We start from the raw sequence: 21629 nt of genomic DNA on the forward strand, positions 1-21629 counted from the left end.
CGAATTAAAGTTAAAAGAAATCAAAATTCCTCAAAGGAACCTTGCTAATTGGAACAGACATTCAAGTGTGAGCTCACATACCTGCTCCCGGATGGATTAACCTCTTTAGTGGAGATAAAATTGTCCTACTGTAACATTAATTTTAAGCTGTGAATGAGGTTTCGAATCTAAGATGTTATATATATATATATATATATTTTTTTTTTTGTTTAATTATTAGAGTGTGATACAATAGAAACTCCCAGCATGGCTCCTACAGTATGTTAACCGGGGCAGCAGAGCAGGTAGAGGTGCGCCGCTGCACTACATATGCTTCTGAGCAGCCATCCACGCCTGGGCTGAAGGGGTAGGGTTGCATGGCTCCACTAGGCCCAGGGATGTGTCTCTCAAGGCAGGCTGCACCTGGAAGAGCAGCATCCTGCCTATATGAAGGCTTCCCATACCATCCCTTTAAAGTGTGGAACTCATGAATTATACAGGCTGCATGGCTTATTAAAATCAGGTGAAATGCAAGTTTGAAATCTACCAACCACAGAACCTGTGTAGCTCATTCATTTTCCAGTTTGACGGTATAGTATGGAATTGCCCAAGACAATTAGCCAAACAAAACCTGAAATCTTGCAAAATAAGAGGACACTCCCCAGTCTTTGGTTGAAGAACATTATAGATTTATTCCAACATACCAATTGTGTTAAAGTGCATTACAGTGGGCCCACGATCATGCACTTTAACACGATTGGTATGTTGGAATAAATGTATAATATTCGTCAACCAAAGACCGGTGAGTGTCAAGATTTGCTCAATGTACTGGTTCTTCTTGGACACCTGAGCTGACAACCCAGCAGTTGTTACTTGTTGGAATAGAGAGTTATCCTTACATGTGGAGAGAGAATATATATATATATATATAAATATATATATATATATATATATAATTATCATCAACATTACTTACTTCAAGAGGTTTTAGTTGCGTTTTTTGTGTTCATTATAGCTCCCAGGAACTCTACCATGATGAAAAGGCACTATTTCCCCCCACACTACCAAATAGTAGTATAATAATAAAAAAATAAAAAGGTGTACCTTTCCAACAGATTTTATTTGTATATGCTTGAACAAATAAATCAGAATCATTACCTTGTTCTTTTCCACATAAAACAATTTCACAACTTACTGTAGAAGTGTAGGCATTTTGTGGAAAACACATTGCTACACAAGTACCATCACCAAGACGGAATAATAGTATATCCCAATCTGTTCAAGTAGAAACCATACATATAAATAAAACAAACACCGCCCCATCACCTGCATACTAAAAACACAGCTGCTACCAGGTTAGCATTAGAAGACTTAGGGGGGGGGTATCTAATATTTTTTTATTATTAAATAGCTATTTTTCTCCCCCTACACATATACATTAATGGGGACTCAAGTGTAAAAATCCAGATTCCAAAATAACCTTTTTTTTTTCTTGGACCAGACACGACCCAATTTTGTGGGTGTTTTTTTATACTTTACCTCGCAGTTTCATGAGATACAAGGTTCAGTCTCTTTGCCAAAACTCTCCCTCTGGTAATTCAATGCTAATTTAAACACTTTTGCCATTGGTTTTTAGCCCCCCTTAAAAACAGGTTTGCAATTTTTTACTACAATAAATTCAACCACGCCTGTCTTGGCTCAAAGGGTTTATGTAACCACGCCTGTCTTGGCTCAAAGGGTTTATCTAAATTACTTATTTAAAAAAAAAAAAAGGTGCCAACACACAGTGCGATCATTGCATGCTTTTTGAACGCAATCGCATGCAATTTGTATGCAGTGCAATCGGGACCTAGTTCAAAAAGTATGTGCAGCACATACTTTTTTTGAACTGTGTGATGGGATGTCCAAAACCCACCGTAACAAGCTTACCATCAAATTAATTTTACACTGGCCACAACCCATCATAGGTGCAGAGTATCATTGAACTTACTCAGCAGTGCAATGCAAAAAGGCATACCTGGGTTGAAGCCAACATCGCACACCCTACACTATAATGCTCAGGCACGCCTGTTTTCCCAGACACTCCCAGCATTTTTCTTACCAATCCCAGTAAACAGACGGTTTTCACCCCCATATGCCTTCTTTCTGTCAATCTTGCAAAGGACATATGTGTAGAAAGAGTTGCAGTCTTTCCTTGCGGGATGACCTCGCGCATGAATACTACAGGCCATATGCATGCAGGGTATCAAAAATCTGCCGCTGTGCAAATTCACAGCAGTGTGATCAGGTTTGAATTGGGCCCAAGATCATGGAGTTGTGGCAGAATCAATGCTTTGTGCAATCATACCAGCACAAGTCCATCAGCTCACAAAACTTCCTTGGGAAGTATATGATTAAATAAACACACATTGTCCTCTTAGACTGCTTATAAAACCTTTACAAATGACACAACATTGCATTATGCAGTAGGAAACACATTAGATCAGCAGCGGACATAAAAATATAGACAAGACACAATATAGAAAAATCCCCGACATGGCAAGAGTTAAGCAATTATGAAGTGTTAAAAAAGTCCAGCATCTTTTACTTCAACTGGTGGCAGATTGAACGTGTTCCACACTCTGTTTCAGCAGATTCCAAGGTCTCATTTTTGATGGTGTAAACATGATACGTCCCGCATCAGTTGAAGGCTAAGCATCACCTATACAGTGCTGCAGGCAGAAGCTGCAAAGCATTTTGTTGTTGATACATGTCTATTCAATGGAAATCCACTCCTGTCTCCTATTTGAAGCATATGGCTAAATTCAGTATAAAAACCCAATAAAAAAAATAATTGAAAAACAGGAAGTGATAAAAAAAATAGTGTTATATCTACTATTACATAATATACCCATTTGGGCACATTTTTAATCAGTAGCAGTTTACATGAATAGGAGGTAAAGTGCTAGCATAGATCCTTTTTTTTTGGGGGGGGGGGGGGGGGGGGGGAATGGTTACTCTGGGAATACTGCTAGAGTTTTCTATAAAGTCTTAAGCTCCTATCCACCACTTAGATACCATATTTTAAAAGCCACTCACATATTGGGAGCAAAACGAACTCCATCACGGAGATTGAAAAGACTGCTGTGCATTACATCTCTTCTCTGCAAGCCATACCCAAGTGGGGGACAGCTAATATAAGAATTAGCTAAACGGTTCTTCCTGGATAGTATGGAAACCATATGATCCAGTTTGGATCTGATTGTAGTGTAATGATATTGACGTTCCTTGGTTAGTTTCTGCAAACTATCCCGCACTGGATATTCCGAATGGCGCAGTCCAGAACGCGCGAAGTCAGATGAACGAGTTGAGGTATTTGAGCCAGTGCTAGCAGTAGATATAGAAGAGGAAGAGGAGGAGGACGTGAATGTAGAAAATGAGGGTGAAATCTTTGGAGCAGAAGAAAGGGATGCACTTTGAGTAAGACATGTCCCTGTCTCTGGAACATTGGTGGTCTGTGTTGTTGTGGATCTTGAGAATAGAACGGTTTGCGTAGATGCAACCCTTGCTGGAACAGATGTTTGAGTGCCAGCAATTGCGGTAGCAACATTTGTCTGGGTGGCTGCCTCTACTCCCTTGACATTCCACTTAACATTTAATGGCTCAGTCTGAGTAGCCATATTGCGTGTCTCCTTGAGGCCAGATATTACATCACACATTTGCAACCAATCCTCTTCTGAAGCTTTCACATTAGCACCATTTCCCAAGTCCTTAACCCACAATGCTCGGTGTTCATCAGCCATTCTCTTAGGAGTACTGGACACCTTTCCAATATCCAGATGCAAAAGATTGCTCAGTAATGGTTTATTTAGTGGTAAATTACTTGGAAACTTCTCCACAGCACGGTTTCGCATAGCGGTCAGGAACTTTACACTAATTGGTTTGGACTGGGCATAGAGTATCCTAAACTGTAGGTCAAATTTCTCCACTACTTGTCCAGATAACACAAGCATGTTACTACTATTAAGCTTGCCATCCATCCAGGTAAAACTGTGGAGAGATGAAGGAACAATTATATAACAATTCAAGCAAGACAATATACAATGGTGCATAGGGCACAACAAGGCTCCTCCTCCCAAATTTTTTTTTAAATTTCTCCTTGCACTAAATAGGACAGTGATCAGAAATATGTACTTTAGCACGTACCCCAAGTTGCAGAACCGACACTCCGTTTTACAAATGGAGGGCCTCAGGAGCCAGTGCCTATGAACCAATGGAGATTAGAGCAAAACTTGCCTTCTCTACTCTGCCTCCCATCACCTCACCCCTTTTTGTCCCGTTGTCACCTCATCCCATTTCTTCTCCCCCACCCAGTCCATTACCCACTGTCCCCTGCTGTCTCTCCTCTTTTTCTCACTCCCCTATCCACTTATATATTCTCACAATACAGATGTGTCCTCTTAGATTATTGCAGCAGGAGGCTGTGTCACATGGAGTTTCCACATTGTGTATGCATTGCCGTATAATGCAGCCACCTGCAGCCCACCACTGATTGTGAATGAAGGAGTGCGCGCGCGCACACACACACACACACACACACACACACCTTTCTGCTCATGAAGCAAGAGAGTGGGAGAACTACCATCTTGCATACAGTGCACCAGAGCATCAGGACCATTGCCTACTATACTGCACCTTGTAGCAGGCAAAGGTGTAAGTACACATCTCCATGTTGTGTATTGTGCAGTTCCTGCTCGCTGCTAAACAAGTGCCTATGGAGATGGTAATTTTGCTTACTTGTACCAGGTTAATGTATGGTATTGATTCTAAGCTTGCGAGCAGGTCCCTTTTACCACTTTGCCTGTTACTACCCTGTCTTATTGTATTACTGTTTGTTCCCAACTTTAAAGTGCAACGGAATATGCTGTTGCTATAGAAGGATAAAAAAAAAAAAAAAAACACACACACACACACACACACACGCACGCACGCAAGCTCAATAACTATACATATTACTCATTAACAGCAACCTCATTTTGTGGCCATACACAGATAAGTGTAAATAGTTCACGCTTTATAACAGTCCCTGTCTGTTTCATGCCTGGTACACACCAGAACGATGCAGATCATAAGACAATTGTACGATATCATTGGCTCATGATCTGTTGGAGCACATTACCTTAATCCAATCAGATCACGACCTGTACCCAGCAGCATAGTCCTTTCCAGATCTTCCCTAGGATCTGTGAAGCGACCCGCGCATCGGATTCGGCTCAGAAATGGTCCAAAACATCCCAATTTACATACAGTCGGTTGGGATTATATCTAAATTGGGCGTTTCGAGGCCAAATCGTTCTGGTATGTAACCTACATTACTCTTGCAAAGAAATGAATAGCAACATAGGAAAAGGTCTTGATATAGTACAATACCACACCTGTAACTTCCTGTAGCGACCTTCACCCCATCCACAAGCAAAAACTTCTCACGAGCTTTTCCAACAATCTTTGCACCAGATCTGGTGTAATAGTTATTGCCAGTTAATGTTCGGACCCTCATATACTGGGAAAACATCAGATAAAATATTGAAAACTTGCCAGGAGAAAATAAAAGCAATGCCTACAGTTTGTGGTTTTTACCCCCAAACAATGGTAATCGCGAAACAAGCAAATCAAACCATCAATTTAATGCAGAACACACACAAAACAAAATCAATGGTGCCATAGCAATACAGCATAAAAACACCACACATAGGCCCTTATTCAGGTTGATTCGCATGGGGAGCCGATGTTTTGTGTATGTGCAGCAGCATTTCTGCGCATGTGTATACACTGGAGCGTGCAAACTCGACGGAAAATCTGTACACCGAATGCATGCTCTCTGCCTTTAGAGTGAGAGGGGGGGGGGGTGCCGGCCTAGGCCATTAGCATATGTGAACGCCCAGCGTTTCATGGGTATTCCCATGAATATGCTGGGCGTACAAATGCCAATACGTTTTGTGACGCACGTGCGGAGTGGGGGGCAAACAGCTGACATAACTGGATGTCAGCTGCTTGCCCAATTCCCTGGAATTCTGTACGCATATGTACGAGTGGTCTGGACCACCCTTACATATGCGTGCGGCTTCACCATCATTAGATGGTCGGCGACCATCGAAAGATGGGGGAGGCTCCCACTGGCATGCAAATGGATGTTTATGTAAAACATCCATTCGCATGCTGGGTGAACGAACCCAGGATGCAAGGGGGGGTGTCAGCGAGTCAACCAGAATAAGGGCTAGAATGTGCTGTATGCCATCAGTTACAATAGCGCAGGATACTTGGAGAGGAGTTTATCTCCCTTATATACCTGTTCAGTTTCTATGGAAATCCCAAGATTTTGGCACATAGTGAGAAAATGCGGCATCTGTGACTCATCAAGCAAGATATAAGCTGGGACCTTGCGCTGTCTGCAAGCTTCGTGAATATCACGAAATATGTCGTTATCTGTGAAGCAATCCATGACCAGTGCAATCACCTGTGGAAGAGATAAATGGTAAATTCATTGCATTTCAAGCTCCACCCCATCCCTGTGCATTGCAGGGGGGGGGGGGGGGGGGAGATATATGTATATCTGTCATTAATGTGGCTTGGTTATCAAGGTGATTAAATATCAGCTGCTTAGCAATGTCTAATGGACCCTACACACGTAGAAATTTCTCCTTGTGTAGGCCCCTTAAGAAAGTTAGAATAAAACAATTGTTTATTGCCAAACACTAAGCGCAGTCCAGGTTTTTCATGCAGGATAAGATTTTATGCTACAAAATACTAAAAAGCTTTCTAGAAGGTCAATATCAGTTTATGAGAAGTAGATCTTATTCATCCATCAAACCATGTACTGAAGGCAGCAGGTGAGCAGAAGGAATGTCTGTAGTCACATACAAAAACAAGCAGAAACACAGATACATTATGGTGCAAGAATCTTGTTTAACGGGAGGACTTCCAGCTGAATTCACAACCCCCAAGGGGTCTAACTAATGCAGGCCTGGACTAATGTTTATACTGTGCTAACCATGAGCAATATAGTGTTAATATGAAAGAGAAAAATGCCTGGAGGGTTTAACTACATAGAAGAAGTGCGGTAGACGCCACATGACAGGATCATAATCTTTCAGAAAATCTGTGAGGGGAAATATATTTGGGGACAAAGCAATGATTGATCAAGCTTTTAATTTCAGAAAGCCTTTGGGTCATAATCTCCCCCCCCCCCCCACATTACAGAAAAAGGTTGTTTTGCAGTAATCATTACAGTGTAAGGATTGCAGCAAAATTATACTTCATTTTCTTATCAATAGTATTTTATTGATTATGTACAGTTCTATCACTTTTACACCAAAAGCTGGGTTGTAGCGGTTATGGTATTTTAGATCTACAATGTCTAAGTCTATGGTCGACAGAGTGAAAAGGTTGACCTGGTTCTTTTGGCTTCTATGCCAACATGGACACAGTTTAAGTGTACCATGTCTATTTGCCATGCTTGGGGCTCAGTGCCTCGCTGCGATCCACACACGACTATATTCTCCCTCCATAGTGGATGGTAGGGTATTAAATACCGACTGTCGACACACGTCAGCTGAGTTTAAAAAAAAAAAAAAAGAAATAAAAAACCATGACTACCTTTGGACCCTGTCGTCCAATAGTGGTCGACCTTATGACTGTCGACCTAGAGTCAATCTATCATGTGTCCGGATAGCGTTGCAGCTGGGATTTTGGACACAGCTCTAACCAGGCTGGTAGTCCTTTTTACACTGCCATAGAAGAGGCTGGTCCTGAGAGAGGAGCGCATCTCCCGTGCCAGCTATTCCATTACAGTGAAAGGGTCCCATCGACCTGGGTTACCTGTTTATACTGCACAGGCTCTAGCTACCTAGGTTGAAATGGTGGGTCGCTTGACATGGGTCATTTCAACTGCGAGCAGTCATCATTTTGCTGTAATCATTCCAGTGTAATAAATCTGAAAAACCCACAGTACTGTATTTACAAAGGACCCACTGTCTCGCTGCTGGCTCTGTTCCTGCATAGGCTAACCCCTGTAGGATTAATGCCCCGTGTCAGAAGAATGCGTCTATTTGACTGAGGCACTGAATACTGAGGTGGCAAGTCTCCGTGGCAACCACCATTAGCGGTATTCATTTTCAAGTACCCCAGGGGTACATGTACCATGGGTTGGGAACTGCTGGTTTAGAATCTAGGAAAAAGTAGAGTGGGGTCAACACTGATCTGCGCGATGGAAGCTGCCTATATTTCTGATTCAAGTTGGAAAAGGACACACCCAGGCCTTTTGTAGAGATTGTGCAAAAAAGAAAGCTTACTTGAATCGGTGAAATGTGGGCGCTACTAGATAAGAGTGAAGGAGGGATATTTTATGTAAAAGGAGACTTATACTCCCCTGTTTATGTCCTCCTGTTATCTTCCTTTCCACTGTCTCCTCCCGTGTTTGCATATATAAAGAGACAAGAGAAAAGAGAAAGAGGGCAATGTCCCTCGTGTAATCCTGTTTCAAACGAATTTGTCAGACATAAAATAGTTTTCCAAAGGACATTGGGTGTTTAATATATATAGAAATAAATATATATATATGGGTATAGGGGGTTTTATCCCCCTTTTCCAATACACTCACAATGTATCAAATTTCAAAAGGCATATCACAAATCATATACGGTCATATGTTGGCTTCAGCCAGAGACTTTATGTTGGGGGTAGATCCCCCTACTCAACGTACTCACTCGACGTCTGATGTAAACTCGTATATCATATGGGTCTTTAGACCTCAGGATCCTCGGTTGTGGGTCCTGTGTTATACCTCCCAGAAGATATGAGAAGAAAAACCAACAATAACACCGCGAGATACTGTATATGGTCAAACAAAAAGTATCTCTTTATTTCTAAAAAAGGTGTCTTAAAAACATACAATGCTATGTAAAAATACAACCACTTTGGAGTCACTGGTACTATCATAAACCGGTTAAACCTGAGAACTTGAGATGTAAAAGCAGTGGGCAGGGTAAGTGGGGCCCCGTTTACCTGACCACTGGTGTCTTGCAGGTGTTCCCGTCTGATAGACCATAGACAGCCAAAGGGTAAAAAGGTATGAGAGAGAATCGTCCACCGACGCGTTTCGATCCAACAGGATCTTTTTCAAAGGTGCATCCTCTCTGTAGTCATCCTGTATATATAGTGGGTTTCCTAGTGTTTAATTGGGGGCGGTACCCTTCCGATTCCCGCCGGTTCCTCTGCGCTGTATACTTTAGACAAGTCCTATTTCCTATAGCCAATGTTGTAGGTAAATACATATTGCCGTGATGAGGCTAGATTACCCACTTCCTGGTTCGATATAAGGTCACATCCTGTCCGCGTCTAGAGAAAAACCCGCCGTCACTTCCTGTGGTGCATCTTCTATACTAGCACGGACCTGGCTGGCAGCTCGCCGTACGTATCCGGATGGCATCGGGACGTCACATCCACTGCATGGGGAACGTCCTGTCGTCATCTCTGAAGCCTTCCCACCCGACGTGCTGCGTCCTGGACATTAGTACTCCCCTTTGTCTGATGGTGACGACTTCCGGTATTCGCGTCTTGATGCGTTCCAAAGGAATATCCTGTTTGCGTTCCATCAACGTAGATGTCTTTCCTTCTGGATAAATTGTGATCCTTCTGATCTGATAGAAGTTCGATGACCTAAAAATGGAGCTATGTTTTAGCAGCATCAGACACATTACATCCTTTATTCGGAGGAGTAAATCCCAATCTAATATGGTTATATTAGGAGAAATCATTAAAGTGCTGAAAAAGAGGGGATTTGATAAAGTGCATATTGCATAGCAGCTATACAGGGTGATGCCTATATATAATTTAAAAGATGATATATTTGTGAAGGAAAAATACAATAATACATAGGGATAGGGGATTAAAAAATACTAGAACACAAGACTGGAAAGAAATTTCAATGGATGTTTTCTTGAGTAAGAAGAGTATCTTAAAAAATGTAAAAAAGACATAAAAATGATATAACACTGGGGGGGATTTATAAAAACCACTTCAGTTCAAAGTCCTGATTCAATCCCGAAGGCACTAAGGTTTTGTAATTATAAATGCACTTCCATCTCTGTCTGGGCTAAGAGTCTGTTGAGATTTTTATTCCTTTCTGTGGTTTTTACAAGTTTGATCCCCCAGAAACCCTTTATGTGGTCTGTAGAGCACTGGTGTTCCTTTTTAAAATGTGCAGACAGTGAGTGTACTTCAAAACCCTTTCTGATATTTCTCAGATGTTCTCCTATTCTGGTTTTGAGGGGTCTTGATGTTCTTCCGATGTACACTTTGTCACATGCACATTTCACTGCATAGACCACGTTTGGGGTATTGCATGTGATAAATTCAGTTATTTTCACCTTATGTCCATTTATTTCAATGAAATTCAATGAAATTGAAATAAATGGACATAAGGTGAAAATAACTGAATTTATCACATGCAATACCCCAAACGTGGTCTATGCAGTGAAATGTGCATGTGACAAAGTGTACATCGGAAGAACATCAAGACCCCTCAAAACCAGAATAGGAGAACATCTGAGAAATATCAGAAAGGGTTTTGAAGTACACTCACTGTCTGCACATTTTAAAAAGGAACACCAGTGCTCTACAGACCACATAAAGGGTTTCTGGGGGATCAAACTTGTAAAAACCACAGAAAGGAATAAAAATCTCAACAGACTCTTAGCCCAGACAGAGATGAAGTGCATTTATAATTACAAAACCTTAGTGCCTTCGGGATTGAATCAGGACTTTGAACTGAAGTGGTTTTTATAAATCCCCCCCAGTGTTATATCATTTTTATGTCTTTTTTACATTTTTTTACATTTTTTAAGATACTCTTCTTACTCAAGAAAACATCCATTGAAATTTCTTTCCAGTCTTGTGTTCTAGTATTTTTTAATCCCCTATCCCTATGTATTATTGTATTTTTCCTTCACAAATATATCATCTTTTAAATTATATATAGGCATCACCCTGTATAGCTGCTATGCAATATGCACTTTATCAAATCCCCTCTTTTTCAGCACTTTAATGATTTCTCCTAATAGAACCATATTAGATTGGGATTTACTCCTCCGAATAAAGGATGTAATGTGTCTGATGCTGCTAAAACATAGCTCCATTTTTAGGTCATCGAACTTCTATCAGATCAGAAGGATCACAATTTATCCAGAAGGAAAGACATCTACGTTGATGGAACGCAAACAGGATATTCCTTTGGAACGCATCAAGACGCGAATACCGGAAGTCGTCACCATCAGACAAAGGGGAGTACTAATGTCCAGGACGCAGCACGTCGGGTGGGAAGGCTTCAGAGATGACGACAGGACGTTCCCCATGAAGTGGATGTGACGTCCCGATGCCATCCGGATACGTACGGCGAGCTGCCAGCCAGGTCCGCGCTAGTATAGAAGATGCACCACAGGAAGTGACGGCGGGTTTTTCTCTAGACGCGGACAGGATGTGACCTTATATCGAACCAGGAAGTGGGTAATCTAGCCTCATCACGGCAATATGTATTTACCTACAACATTGGCTATAGGAAATAGGACTTGTCTAAAGTATACAGCGCAGAGGAAACGGCGGGAATCGGAAGGGTACCGCCCCCAATTAAACACTAGGAAACCCACTATATATACAGGATGACTACAGAGAGAGGATGCACCTTTGAAAAAGATCCTGTTGGATCGAAACGCGTCGGTGGACGATTCTCTCTCATACCTTTTTACCCTTTGGATGTCTATGGTCTATCAGACGGGAACACCTGCAAGACATCAGTGGTCAGGTAAACGGGGCCCCACTTACCCTGCCCACTGCTTTTACATCTCAAGTTCTCAGGTTTAACCGGTTTATGATAGTACCAGTGACTCCAAAGTGGTTGTATTTTTACATAGCATTGTATGTTTTTAAGACACCTTTTTTTAGAAATAAAGAGATACTTTTTGTTTGACCATATACAGTATCTCGCGGTGTTATTGTTGGTTTTTCTTCTCATATCTTCTGGGAGGTATAACACAGGACCCACAACCGAGGATCCCATAGGATATACGAGTTTACATCAGACGTCGAGTGAGTACGTTGAGTAGGGGGATCTACCCCCAACATAAAGTCTCTGGCTGAAGCCAACATATGACCGTATATGATTTGTGATATGCCTTTTGAAATTTGATACATTGTGAGTGTATTGGAAAAGGGGGATAAAACCCCCTATACCCATATATATATATTTATTTCTATATATATTAAACACCCAATGTCCTTTGGAAAACTATTTTATGTCTGACAAATTCGTTTGAAACAGGATTACACGAGGGACATTGCCCTCTTTCTCTTTTCTCTTGTCTCTTTATATATGCAAACACGGGAGGAGACAGTGGAAAGGAAGATAACAGGAGGACATAAACAGGGGAGTATAAGTCTCCTTTTACATAAAATATCCCTCCTTCACTCTTATCTAGTAGCGCCCACATTTCACCGATTCAAGTAAGCTTTCTTTTTTGGTTTAGAATCTAAACTATACATTCTGCAGAAGACTAATCATGACATAGGAACACATCTCAATTCTCATCTCACTAGATCTTCATAGAAACCCAATCAAAAGAGAATGGGTTTGACAAAACACAACATGTACACTAAGGACAGGTGTTGTTAAAGGGTGTACACACACTTCGATTTTGACAGGTTTTTGCTTATAGAAAAAAAAGAAAATCTCTTTAGAACACTTATTTTTGAAACTTTATTGCAACGGTCAGCCTTTATTAGTATTCCAAGCAGGTCACTGCTCTGGAAACCCTATACAGTGTTTTGATAGTAGGCACAGTGCTTTAATATTAATCACACTTATACAGGTAACTTCCAGTAGCCACAGTCATTTACAGTAGGGACGGGCACAATCCTTTAGGCTCAAGTCTCTCGAATGACCATTAAAGGGAAGACAAGCCCTCCCTAAGTTTGGTGAAATTTTCTGGCTGGTTTGCAAAAGCAAACTCCTTTAATGGACAAAACCCATGTGCACTGCATGTGCGGCAGATGTATCATGTGCAGAGAGTTAGATTTGGGTGGGGTGTGCTCAAACTGAAATCTAAATTGCAGAGCAAGAATAAAGCAGCCAATATTTACGCTGCTCAGAAACAAAATAATTAACCCAAATGTAACACTGCACACTTTACATCTGCACATGGTTTTGTCTATTAAAGAAGGAGTTTGCTTTTGCAAACTGACCAGAATCACCCCCCTTAGTTCAATAATATACGGTGGACATGTTCTTCACCCATTCGTCAGCTAGTAAGTGAACAAAATCGGTAATACCAAGCATCACTGCTGCTATTATACAGTCTTGATTATACTATGTCTTGCTATCTCCTCCCATCTCTTATACCAGGGCTGGGCAATTGCGGCCCTATAGATGTTGATGAACTACACATCCCAGCATGCCTTGCATCAGTTTCAGTATGGCCACATAGCAAAACTAATGCAAAGCATCCTGGGATGTGTAGTTCATCAACATCTGGAGGGCCGCAATTGCCCAGCCATGTCTTATACCATGGGTCCTCAAACTGCAGCCCTCCAGATGTTGTGAAACTACAAATCTCAGCATGCCTTGCCACAGTTTTAACACTCCCTTATAGCAAAACTGTGGCAAGGCATGCTGGGATTTGTAGTTTCACAACATCTGGAGGGCCGCAGTTTGAGGACCCATGTCTTATACTATTGGGATTACTCCTCAGTCAGTGTCTTTCCTGAAGTCTCTTCCATTTTCTTCTCTGCAACAGCTCTACAGCTGGCAATACACTACTGCGATGTATAAAAGCAGTGTATGCAGGACCGGAGCTTCCATTAGGCAGCTGCCTATGGGCGCAGGGACTTGAAGGCGGTCCGCTGTCTCTGAATGGTGGAAAGATTAAAACAGTAGTTCCCGTCAGTCTGCAAGTCAACCACTGGCCACCAGCTCCCCTTCCACCATCCGCAATGCAGAGGTGCTCTCCCCGCTCTGCTAACCTGAAACTACTGTAGGCTGCAGCTACGCCTGTCACACTGACAAGCAGCAAAATCCCTGACCGTTCAAATTTTTTTTCATGAAAATGCGCTATGTGCACCAGCTGCTCAGACTGAGCTCTAATCGCGAGAGCTCCCTGTGCGTGCACTGGCTGCCTGCAGTGAAGACTGCTGAACAGGAAGTACTTTGTTCACTTGTCCAGCTGCAGCTCCTCCAACGCCATTGTAGAGCTGTGCCTAGCTGGTCATCTAGTGAGGCTCATCTCTCGGGTCAAAATCAGCTTAGTGTATGGGGGGGGGGCCTTAAAACTCATATAGGGAAAGATAAAGTATCAGATCTTAAGTGCCATGACACAGGTAGTGTATGAAAAGTTATAGGAACTGATAATACAATACTTGCCTATAAATAGTATTGCATGGCACTGTATGGGCGTGGATTAATAGGTAGACAGTCAATAGATTGACCACTATTGGTCAAAGGCAATAGATCACTACTAACAAAATGTAGAAACAAGCAAAAAGATGATACGAGATGGTCTACACAGCAAAAGGTCAATGCACATTTTTTAGTGTCGACATTTGTCAACATGGTAACAATATTAGTGTACCGCTGAGCTTGCCATGCTTTGTGCACTAATATAGGTTCCTTCTATGCCCACTTGGATTGTGAAGCAAGACAGAGAAAAAAAACCCATGGCAACCATTGACATGTTGACCTGCGTCGACCAATAGTAGTGGACCTATTGACCAGATACTGCACTGAAGGCATGCAGACCATGTGACAGTTTGCCCAATGTAATAGGATCGGGTGCCGGACGGGTATCCGACAGTTGGGATCCCGACTATCAAAACGCCGACTGCCCCCCCGCTATTTTCCCTCGTGGGGGTCCACGACCCCCATAGAGGGAGAATAGAATAGGTGGCTTGTGTAGCGAGCCACCAAGCCCGCAGCGTGGCGAGCCCACAAGGGGCTTTTTTGCGCTCGCCATGCTGTCTGACTCTGGGCAGTCGGGATCCCGACATCGGGATAATGGACTGTCAGAGTCCCATACCACACTCTGAGGATCATGCAGGTAGAGATGGCCATCGACGATTAGAAATCATCGATGGTTTATGGCCGATGTCGAATAGTTTTGCCATCAATGGGGGAGAACCAGATGGTTTCCCACCATCAATGTCAAGCTTAAACGAATAGTTTTGTATTTGCTTTTTCCCCCCCAAGGTGTCGGGACACAGAGCATAGCTCCACCCCCTGGCACCCGCGAAGCCCCGCCCCCACATTTGATTGTCTTACAGGCCTATCAAAGAAAATGGATGACCATCGATATATAAAAGCATCGATGGTCGTCCATTGAATATTTATACACTATCGATGGTCAGTTGCACTTTTGCTATCGATGGCAAAGGCAACGATGGCCATCCCTACATGCAGGATTGTCTAGTGCTCAAGCCTGGATATCTACAAAACCTGCACTGTTGGTGTGCCTTGAGGACCGTGGTTGGGAAATGCCTGCTCTAGTGGGTAGCAGGGATTAGGATACCATGCAGGCAGCTTTTCCAGAAGATTTTAAATTTGGATTTTTTTGTCGCCAATTTGAATTTGGGGTATATTTACCAAGCATAGTTACTACTTAAGTACCCATATTCGCTTACAAGGAGCAGATATGAATACCAATAATGAATTCAACATTGCTCTGGTACAGAGCCGTCTCCACTATCCTTATTGCTGCTACCTTTGTAGTAGTAAAACTTTGCATTTTTTTTCCCCAGAGTCTTGCTCAGCAATGCTTTTATCACTCTCCATTTTATCACTTTTTGAAGCCCAATACATCTGGCCGTAAAAACAATATTGCTCATTTTGAGTGATAGTTTGTAACATTGTCCAGTGTGTACTCTCAATATGAACGACGTATGTTCCTGCTTCATTTTGGCTATCAATGACTGCATTTACAGAACGAGGACCGATGATGTGACTGAACAATATCGTTCAGGGTGTATGCATTATATAATTCATCCGGGAGTTCAAGGGAAACCACTGACTATCATTCGTAAACGATATAATCTAGCATGTAATTTCCTTATATTTTGTTGAAGTAACATTCACAAATATATGTCTACAAGGTTCCCCAATACTTTGTAGATGAAACGAGTCAAGGAAAATTTGTACAGCTGCTTTTCACTGTGAGCCTATGGGATTGCCTGGTGTATACGCCTCACACAAGAAGTAAGCAGTACAGTTCACTGCAATGCATTCAACTGCGAGCAATGCCAATTCCTCGACTGTTGCAGAACTACATGTTTGTGCATGCACAAACAACGTGTAACCACTCAACGTCTGCCATCACGTGAATGGAATTCGTGTTCCAGCAGAAGATTTTAATAAGGTGTATTTGAAAAGATATCCCAGATACCCATTTGCCACTTGAACTGTAATAGAAAATTATATAATCATAATTTAAATCAAAAACTCATAAGCCCAACACAATAAAAAATATGCCATTGTTTATGGAAAGGTCCCAGTATAATGGGCGGACAAAGTTATGGATGTAATTTCTATTCACTAAATGTTGATGTTCATAGGTTTAACTTGCTATCAATGGTGGCATCATTGTCCTAGCCTCAAGTCTCCAGGGAAGCGGGGCAACATATACTGTAGGTTGACCTCTGCGTGTGTACAGTCCAGCCTGCGTAGGCAGACACTTTCTTTTATGGCAGCCCAGCACACTTACCTAGGGGGGGGGGGGGGGTTCACTTTTTTTTTTGGGGGGGGGGGAGATGGGGGTATTGTGGTTAATCTGTAGCCCACAGATGCATAACCTGTTCATGGATGAATGTAGAAACCGCAATGCATTTCCTACGTGTACAGCTTTTACCTACATGTAATGTTCCACTGGCCATTAAGTATTATTCAGTAAATATCAGGGACACTTGTTAAGCCAAGCCATCTTCAAAGAAGTTCTAATAGCTTATTCATTGTGATTTGGAACAAGTCCCTAACCTGAAATTATACACCAACATCAAAACTCAGGGAACAGTAACTAACTTATTAAATCAGGTTTATATGGCCATAAGATTAGGGTGTTCGCAGGTAGTAATCCATCAAGGAATCATGTTTTACAGGGTTGGATTTCAGCCTTATTGGTTATGAGGCAGGCTACAGTATTAGTGAATGTAGCTATCCACTGGTTCCCAACATTTTTTCTCTCCCGTACCCCTTGATTAGGCTTTTCAGAAAGTGTACCCCCTCTCAATTTGAAATATGGACAGAACTTACGAGTGGAGTGGAAGTGAGCGGTATGCCTATCCTTTTACTAAGGAGTAGCGGACAGGAATCGTGCCCTTCCGTGTCTACCCGCTAGTTGTGTATGGTCTACAGGGTTCCCACTAACACCTGTAGGATTAATGTCGCTGCTTCATCCATCTCTCAGCACAGGGCAGATGATTGCTGGTGTCTGAGGGCAGCATGGGAAGCTCCCCGTGGACGGATCCGATATGTAATGCCGGCGGTCTGGATCCCGACACTGGAATCCCGACCGCCGAAATCCCGACATGGGCTACGCTCGGCACGCTATTTTATTCTCCCTCTATGGGTGTCGTGGACACCCACAGAGGGAGAAAGTTTCGGGATTTCGGCGGTCGGGATTCCAGTGTCGGGATTCCGACCGCCGGCAAATTGACTGCATCCCCCGTGGATTGCTAGTCAGGCAAAAGCACAAGGAGACGCTGAAGACAGAACCGTAAGTGACAAAACATGGTTCTTCTCCATGGCAATAGGTCGTCTTCTGCCATCAAAATACTTTTTTTCCCCATCTTCCGTCATTACCAATATTATTTTCAAGTACCCCCAACTAGTATGCAGAGTACCCCCAGGGGTACTAGTACCCCAAGTTGGGAACCACTGCACTAGTTCACAGGTTCTAAAAGTCAGTCCTCAGGACCCCTCGCAGTGCATGTTCTCACAGAATCAGGATAATTAGTTCCACCTGTGGATCTTTTATAACGTGTCAGTGACTAATGAGTGCACCCATCACCTGAAAAACGTGAACTTTGTAGAGGTCCTGAGGACTGATTTTGAGAACCACTGTTGTAGTTGAACTGTCCCATAAACCAGCTCACATTAGACATGACAATCCCACGGTCTGCAACAATTTCTATACATAACAATGTATCACTTCTTACCATCGGTACCGCCCAGGGGAAGGGGAATAACCCCATAGCATCATAGACAGTTAAGGTATAAATGATAGACAATGTGTAGGACAAAACCTTCAAATGGTCAACATACCCAAGGTTGACATTGACAAGAGGTTGACACAAGCTTATGGTCAACATAGACATGGTCAACATGAGGTTCTCACATTTTTTTGTGTGTGTATATGACACCATATAAGTGTACTGCTGCTCTCACTATGCTTCAGGCACATTATAAGCTTCTAACTTGGACAGTAAAGACAAAAAACTGCTTTTTATTTATTTTTAAAAAACATCCTAAAAAAAAAAAAAAAAAATCATGTCAACCTTATTTAGGTTGACCATAAGCTTGTATCAACCTTTTGTCAATGTCGACCTCGGGTATGTCAGCCATTCAAAGTGTCAACCTACTGGATGTTGACCATTAGAGGTCAACCTAGCGACTGTCGTCAACCTAATCATTGTAATGTCTACCCAGTTACCGCACAGCATACAGACAGCCCTTGGTGAGCGATCATTATGCATGCTAGCCACATGCTGTCGACCTGCACCCACCTCCCGGGCGGTTCTGATCAGAGCTCTGGCCGCCTCTTTGCAGCTGTAGATGGTCTCCCCGAAGCCGGGCTGGAAGTGCACTTCTACCCGAGTGGCACCCCGGTACGAACCAGCGCTGAAGGCCGGCCATCCAAGCTCCAGCAGCGGCGGCTCCAGGTCCGAGATTTCGGGGAAATAAGTAATGGAGGAACAGTCCACAGACGCTGACACGGACGCATCTTCCTCCCCGCACTGGAGAGAGGCTGCAGAGCTCACGATCTCCCCGACCTCCAGCTCGGACAGAAATCCCGGGACCCGCTCTCGCTTCAGGAAGCCTCGCAGCGCTTCCGGACCCCCGGACACCAGCTCCTCCAGTGCCAGGCGCTGGGCTTCGCTGTACAGGTCCGTGGCGGCCGCGGGCCACCTGGAGGCCAAGGTGAAATCATCCAGGCACTGGGACATATTAGCCATGGCTGACAACTTTAAGGGTCCCAGTGTCTCATTCACTGAACGCTGCCCGTCTCACTGGTGTTACTTATAGGGCTTTTAAATACAAACAAGCCCGGGGTGGCAGTCGATTGGACGAAATTACAGGCCCCTACCAATGACAAGCAACAAAACGTAGCACGCCCATATGCGGTAGCACACACTCACAGGACTTGGATGAGGATGGGGCTGGGTCCTGGGATAGTAGTATACACACGGATTCCTTCTGTGATGTGTCTGCCACCTGCACTTTCTCATCATGATTCATGTTTATACGTTGTGCTGTGTGTATACAGACATATTGTACAGGTTTCAGTACAATGCTGAATCCTACTTTTTATATTATTGTTGTACTTATCTATGATAATATAAATTAAAGCAATAGATCAATTTATATTATTAGATTTTATCATATATTCATTGCCTTTATGGGTTATAGATACCTGTGGGGGTATTGGTAAAAACCAGACCCAGATAAGACCCCGGAATACCAGACCTGTGTCCTGTCCATTGGGGTTACCTGTGACGGGTAAGGGTAAAAACTGGGCCAGGACAAGACCCCAGCTTGTAGTGACTGGCTGACTGTGACACCTGACACCAGGGAGAGGAGAAGGGGGAGAATAAAGCCTCACTGTATGGTCCAGTCATGTAGCAAAAACAGGATGGTCTGGACCACAAGGGAAGGCTGTAATCACCTTCCCCATGTCCCTGGTGAAAGCTATCACAGGGACACCCCCGGACCGGACACTACAAGCTCCGGACTGCAGATTTTGATGTCCAGTGTCTTGTCCGGGTCCGGTTTTTACATACTGTAGTTCCACCTGCTGTGACAGCTGTCACCAGGAAGAGGAGGAGGGAGCAAATAAAGCCTCCCTGTAATGGTCCGAGCATGTAGCAAAAACCGGAATGGTCCGGACCATGTCCCTGGTGAAATCTATCACAAGCATCCCTCCGGAGTCTTGTCCGTTTTTTACTTAGTCCCGACCTGTGGGGATTTAACTGTATCCTCTATCATATTCTGAGCTACTGTATAGAGTTATATTATATAGAGTTATACAGTAAATACACAGATGTTTCCCTGTTATTGGTGCAAAAGAATTGTAAGTCTTCATTTCATAATTTCTTTTAAAATAATTTAGTATGACATTATAAAAGGAATCCCAACTTAATAGAAAGTAAACAATCATTGAGGTATAGAAACATATAACAACTTGTGGAAAGTAGGGAGCAACATTACATGGCTATGAGATCGCCAATCGCCAGGACCCACCATCAAATGCCAGGGGGAGCTGCACACGAGATGCTTGCACACCCTGTTCTGTTGGAGCCCACCTCCGCCGCTCCCCTGTTGGTGCCGTAGCCCCCCAAACCCCCCCCCCTAACCCTGCCCGTCTCCCTGAAGCGGAGACGCCAGAGATTCCGCTCCCCACCGCCGAGAGACGGGGACGTGCATGCGTGTGAGACGCTTACGTGTCCCAGTCAGATGGAGCGCCTCTCCCCAGTGGAGGGGATTTGGCAAGAGAACAAGAAGCACTCCATCTGCACCTTTCTTTTTTACTTTTCCTTTTTTCTTTCTCTTTCTTGTTCCTTCTTGTTTTTTCTTTCAATTTCTTTTTCTTTTTTTTCCTGCCTTTCTTTCTTACTTGTTTTTTTATTTGTCTTTCTTTTATTTTGTTTTCTTTCTTTTTCCTTCTTTAATTATTTTACTTTTTTGCTGGCTTCTTTATTTTCTTTCTTTCTTTTAATTTCTCGACAGGGTCAAAAGGTAGACACATGACAAGGTTGACGTGTTTTTCTTGTTTCTTTTTTTTTGGTACTCTTTACCTAGAAGGGCGCCCATCGCGGTCATCGCAGGCATTGAATGCACTAAAAAATCGGGTGCGACGCGACCGACGCGGTGCCCGCGATTTCCCATAGGGAACAATGTTAAATTTCTCAATTGACCCGATTTTACTGTTCAATGCCTCAATTGACACGATTTTTCCATAGGAAACAATGTTAAATGGCCCACAGAGGCCAAATAGCCACCCTAAAGTGTGAAATGGCCCCCACAATTGTTAACGCCACCCCACGATCAACGTGAACCCGAAGCGTGGCGTACGCGTCCTACGACCTTTTCATACCCCCACTATCCACGTCGGCGTGGAGTTGAGAATAAAATAGTGTGGCGAGCGCAGCGAGCCACCGAGCCCGAAGCGTGGCGAGGGGACGCGGATACCTGTGAAGCCCGCGAAGGGACGCGTTTACCTGTGAAGGTATCCGCGTCCCCTCGCCACGCTTCGGGCTCGGTGGCTCGCTACGCTCGCCACACTATTCTATTCTCCACGCCGACGTGGATAGTGGGGGTATGAAAAGGTGGTAGGACGCGTACCGCCGCCGCTCGCCACGCTTCTGGT

The 21629-nt window shown here is 43.3% G+C and overlaps 1 protein-coding gene across 1 annotated transcript; it reads right to left on the bottom strand.

The window, feature by feature from the left end:
• Positions 1-1080: 1080 nt before the first annotated feature.
• On the bottom strand, positions 1081-19276 carry SACK1D (scaffolding CK1 anchoring protein D). The gene is made up of 4 exons (XM_083147716.1): positions 18769-19276; positions 6305-6472; positions 5394-5518; positions 1081-4008 (listed from the first exon to the last, which is right to left on the bottom strand). The coding sequence occupies exons 1-4, from the start codon at positions 19216-19218 to the stop codon at positions 3054-3056; spliced, it is 1698 nt and encodes a 565-aa protein (XP_083003842.1). The 5' UTR covers positions 19219-19276; the 3' UTR covers positions 1081-3053.
• Between the last annotated feature and the right edge of the window lie 2353 nt (positions 19277-21629).

This window comes from Crinia signifera, chromosome 6, assembly GCF_055691185.1.
Source record: "Crinia signifera chromosome 6, ASM5569118v1, whole genome shotgun sequence".
In the NCBI taxonomy this organism is placed as follows: Eukaryota; Metazoa; Chordata; class Amphibia; order Anura; family Myobatrachidae; genus Crinia; species Crinia signifera.

Coding starts and splice junctions, on each gene's coding strand:
- SACK1D (XM_083147716.1), bottom strand. CDS start 19,218: ATGGCTAATATGTCCCAGTGCCTGGATGATTTCACCTTGGCCTCCAGG. Junction 6,473..18,768: donor TGATCAGAACCGCCCGGGAG/GTGGGTGCAGGT, acceptor TCTCTTCCACAG/GTGATTGCACTGGTCATGGA. Junction 4,009..5,393: donor GTCGCTACAGGAAGTTACAG/GTGTGGTATTGT, acceptor ATCTCTCCACAG/TTTTACCTGGATGGATGGCA.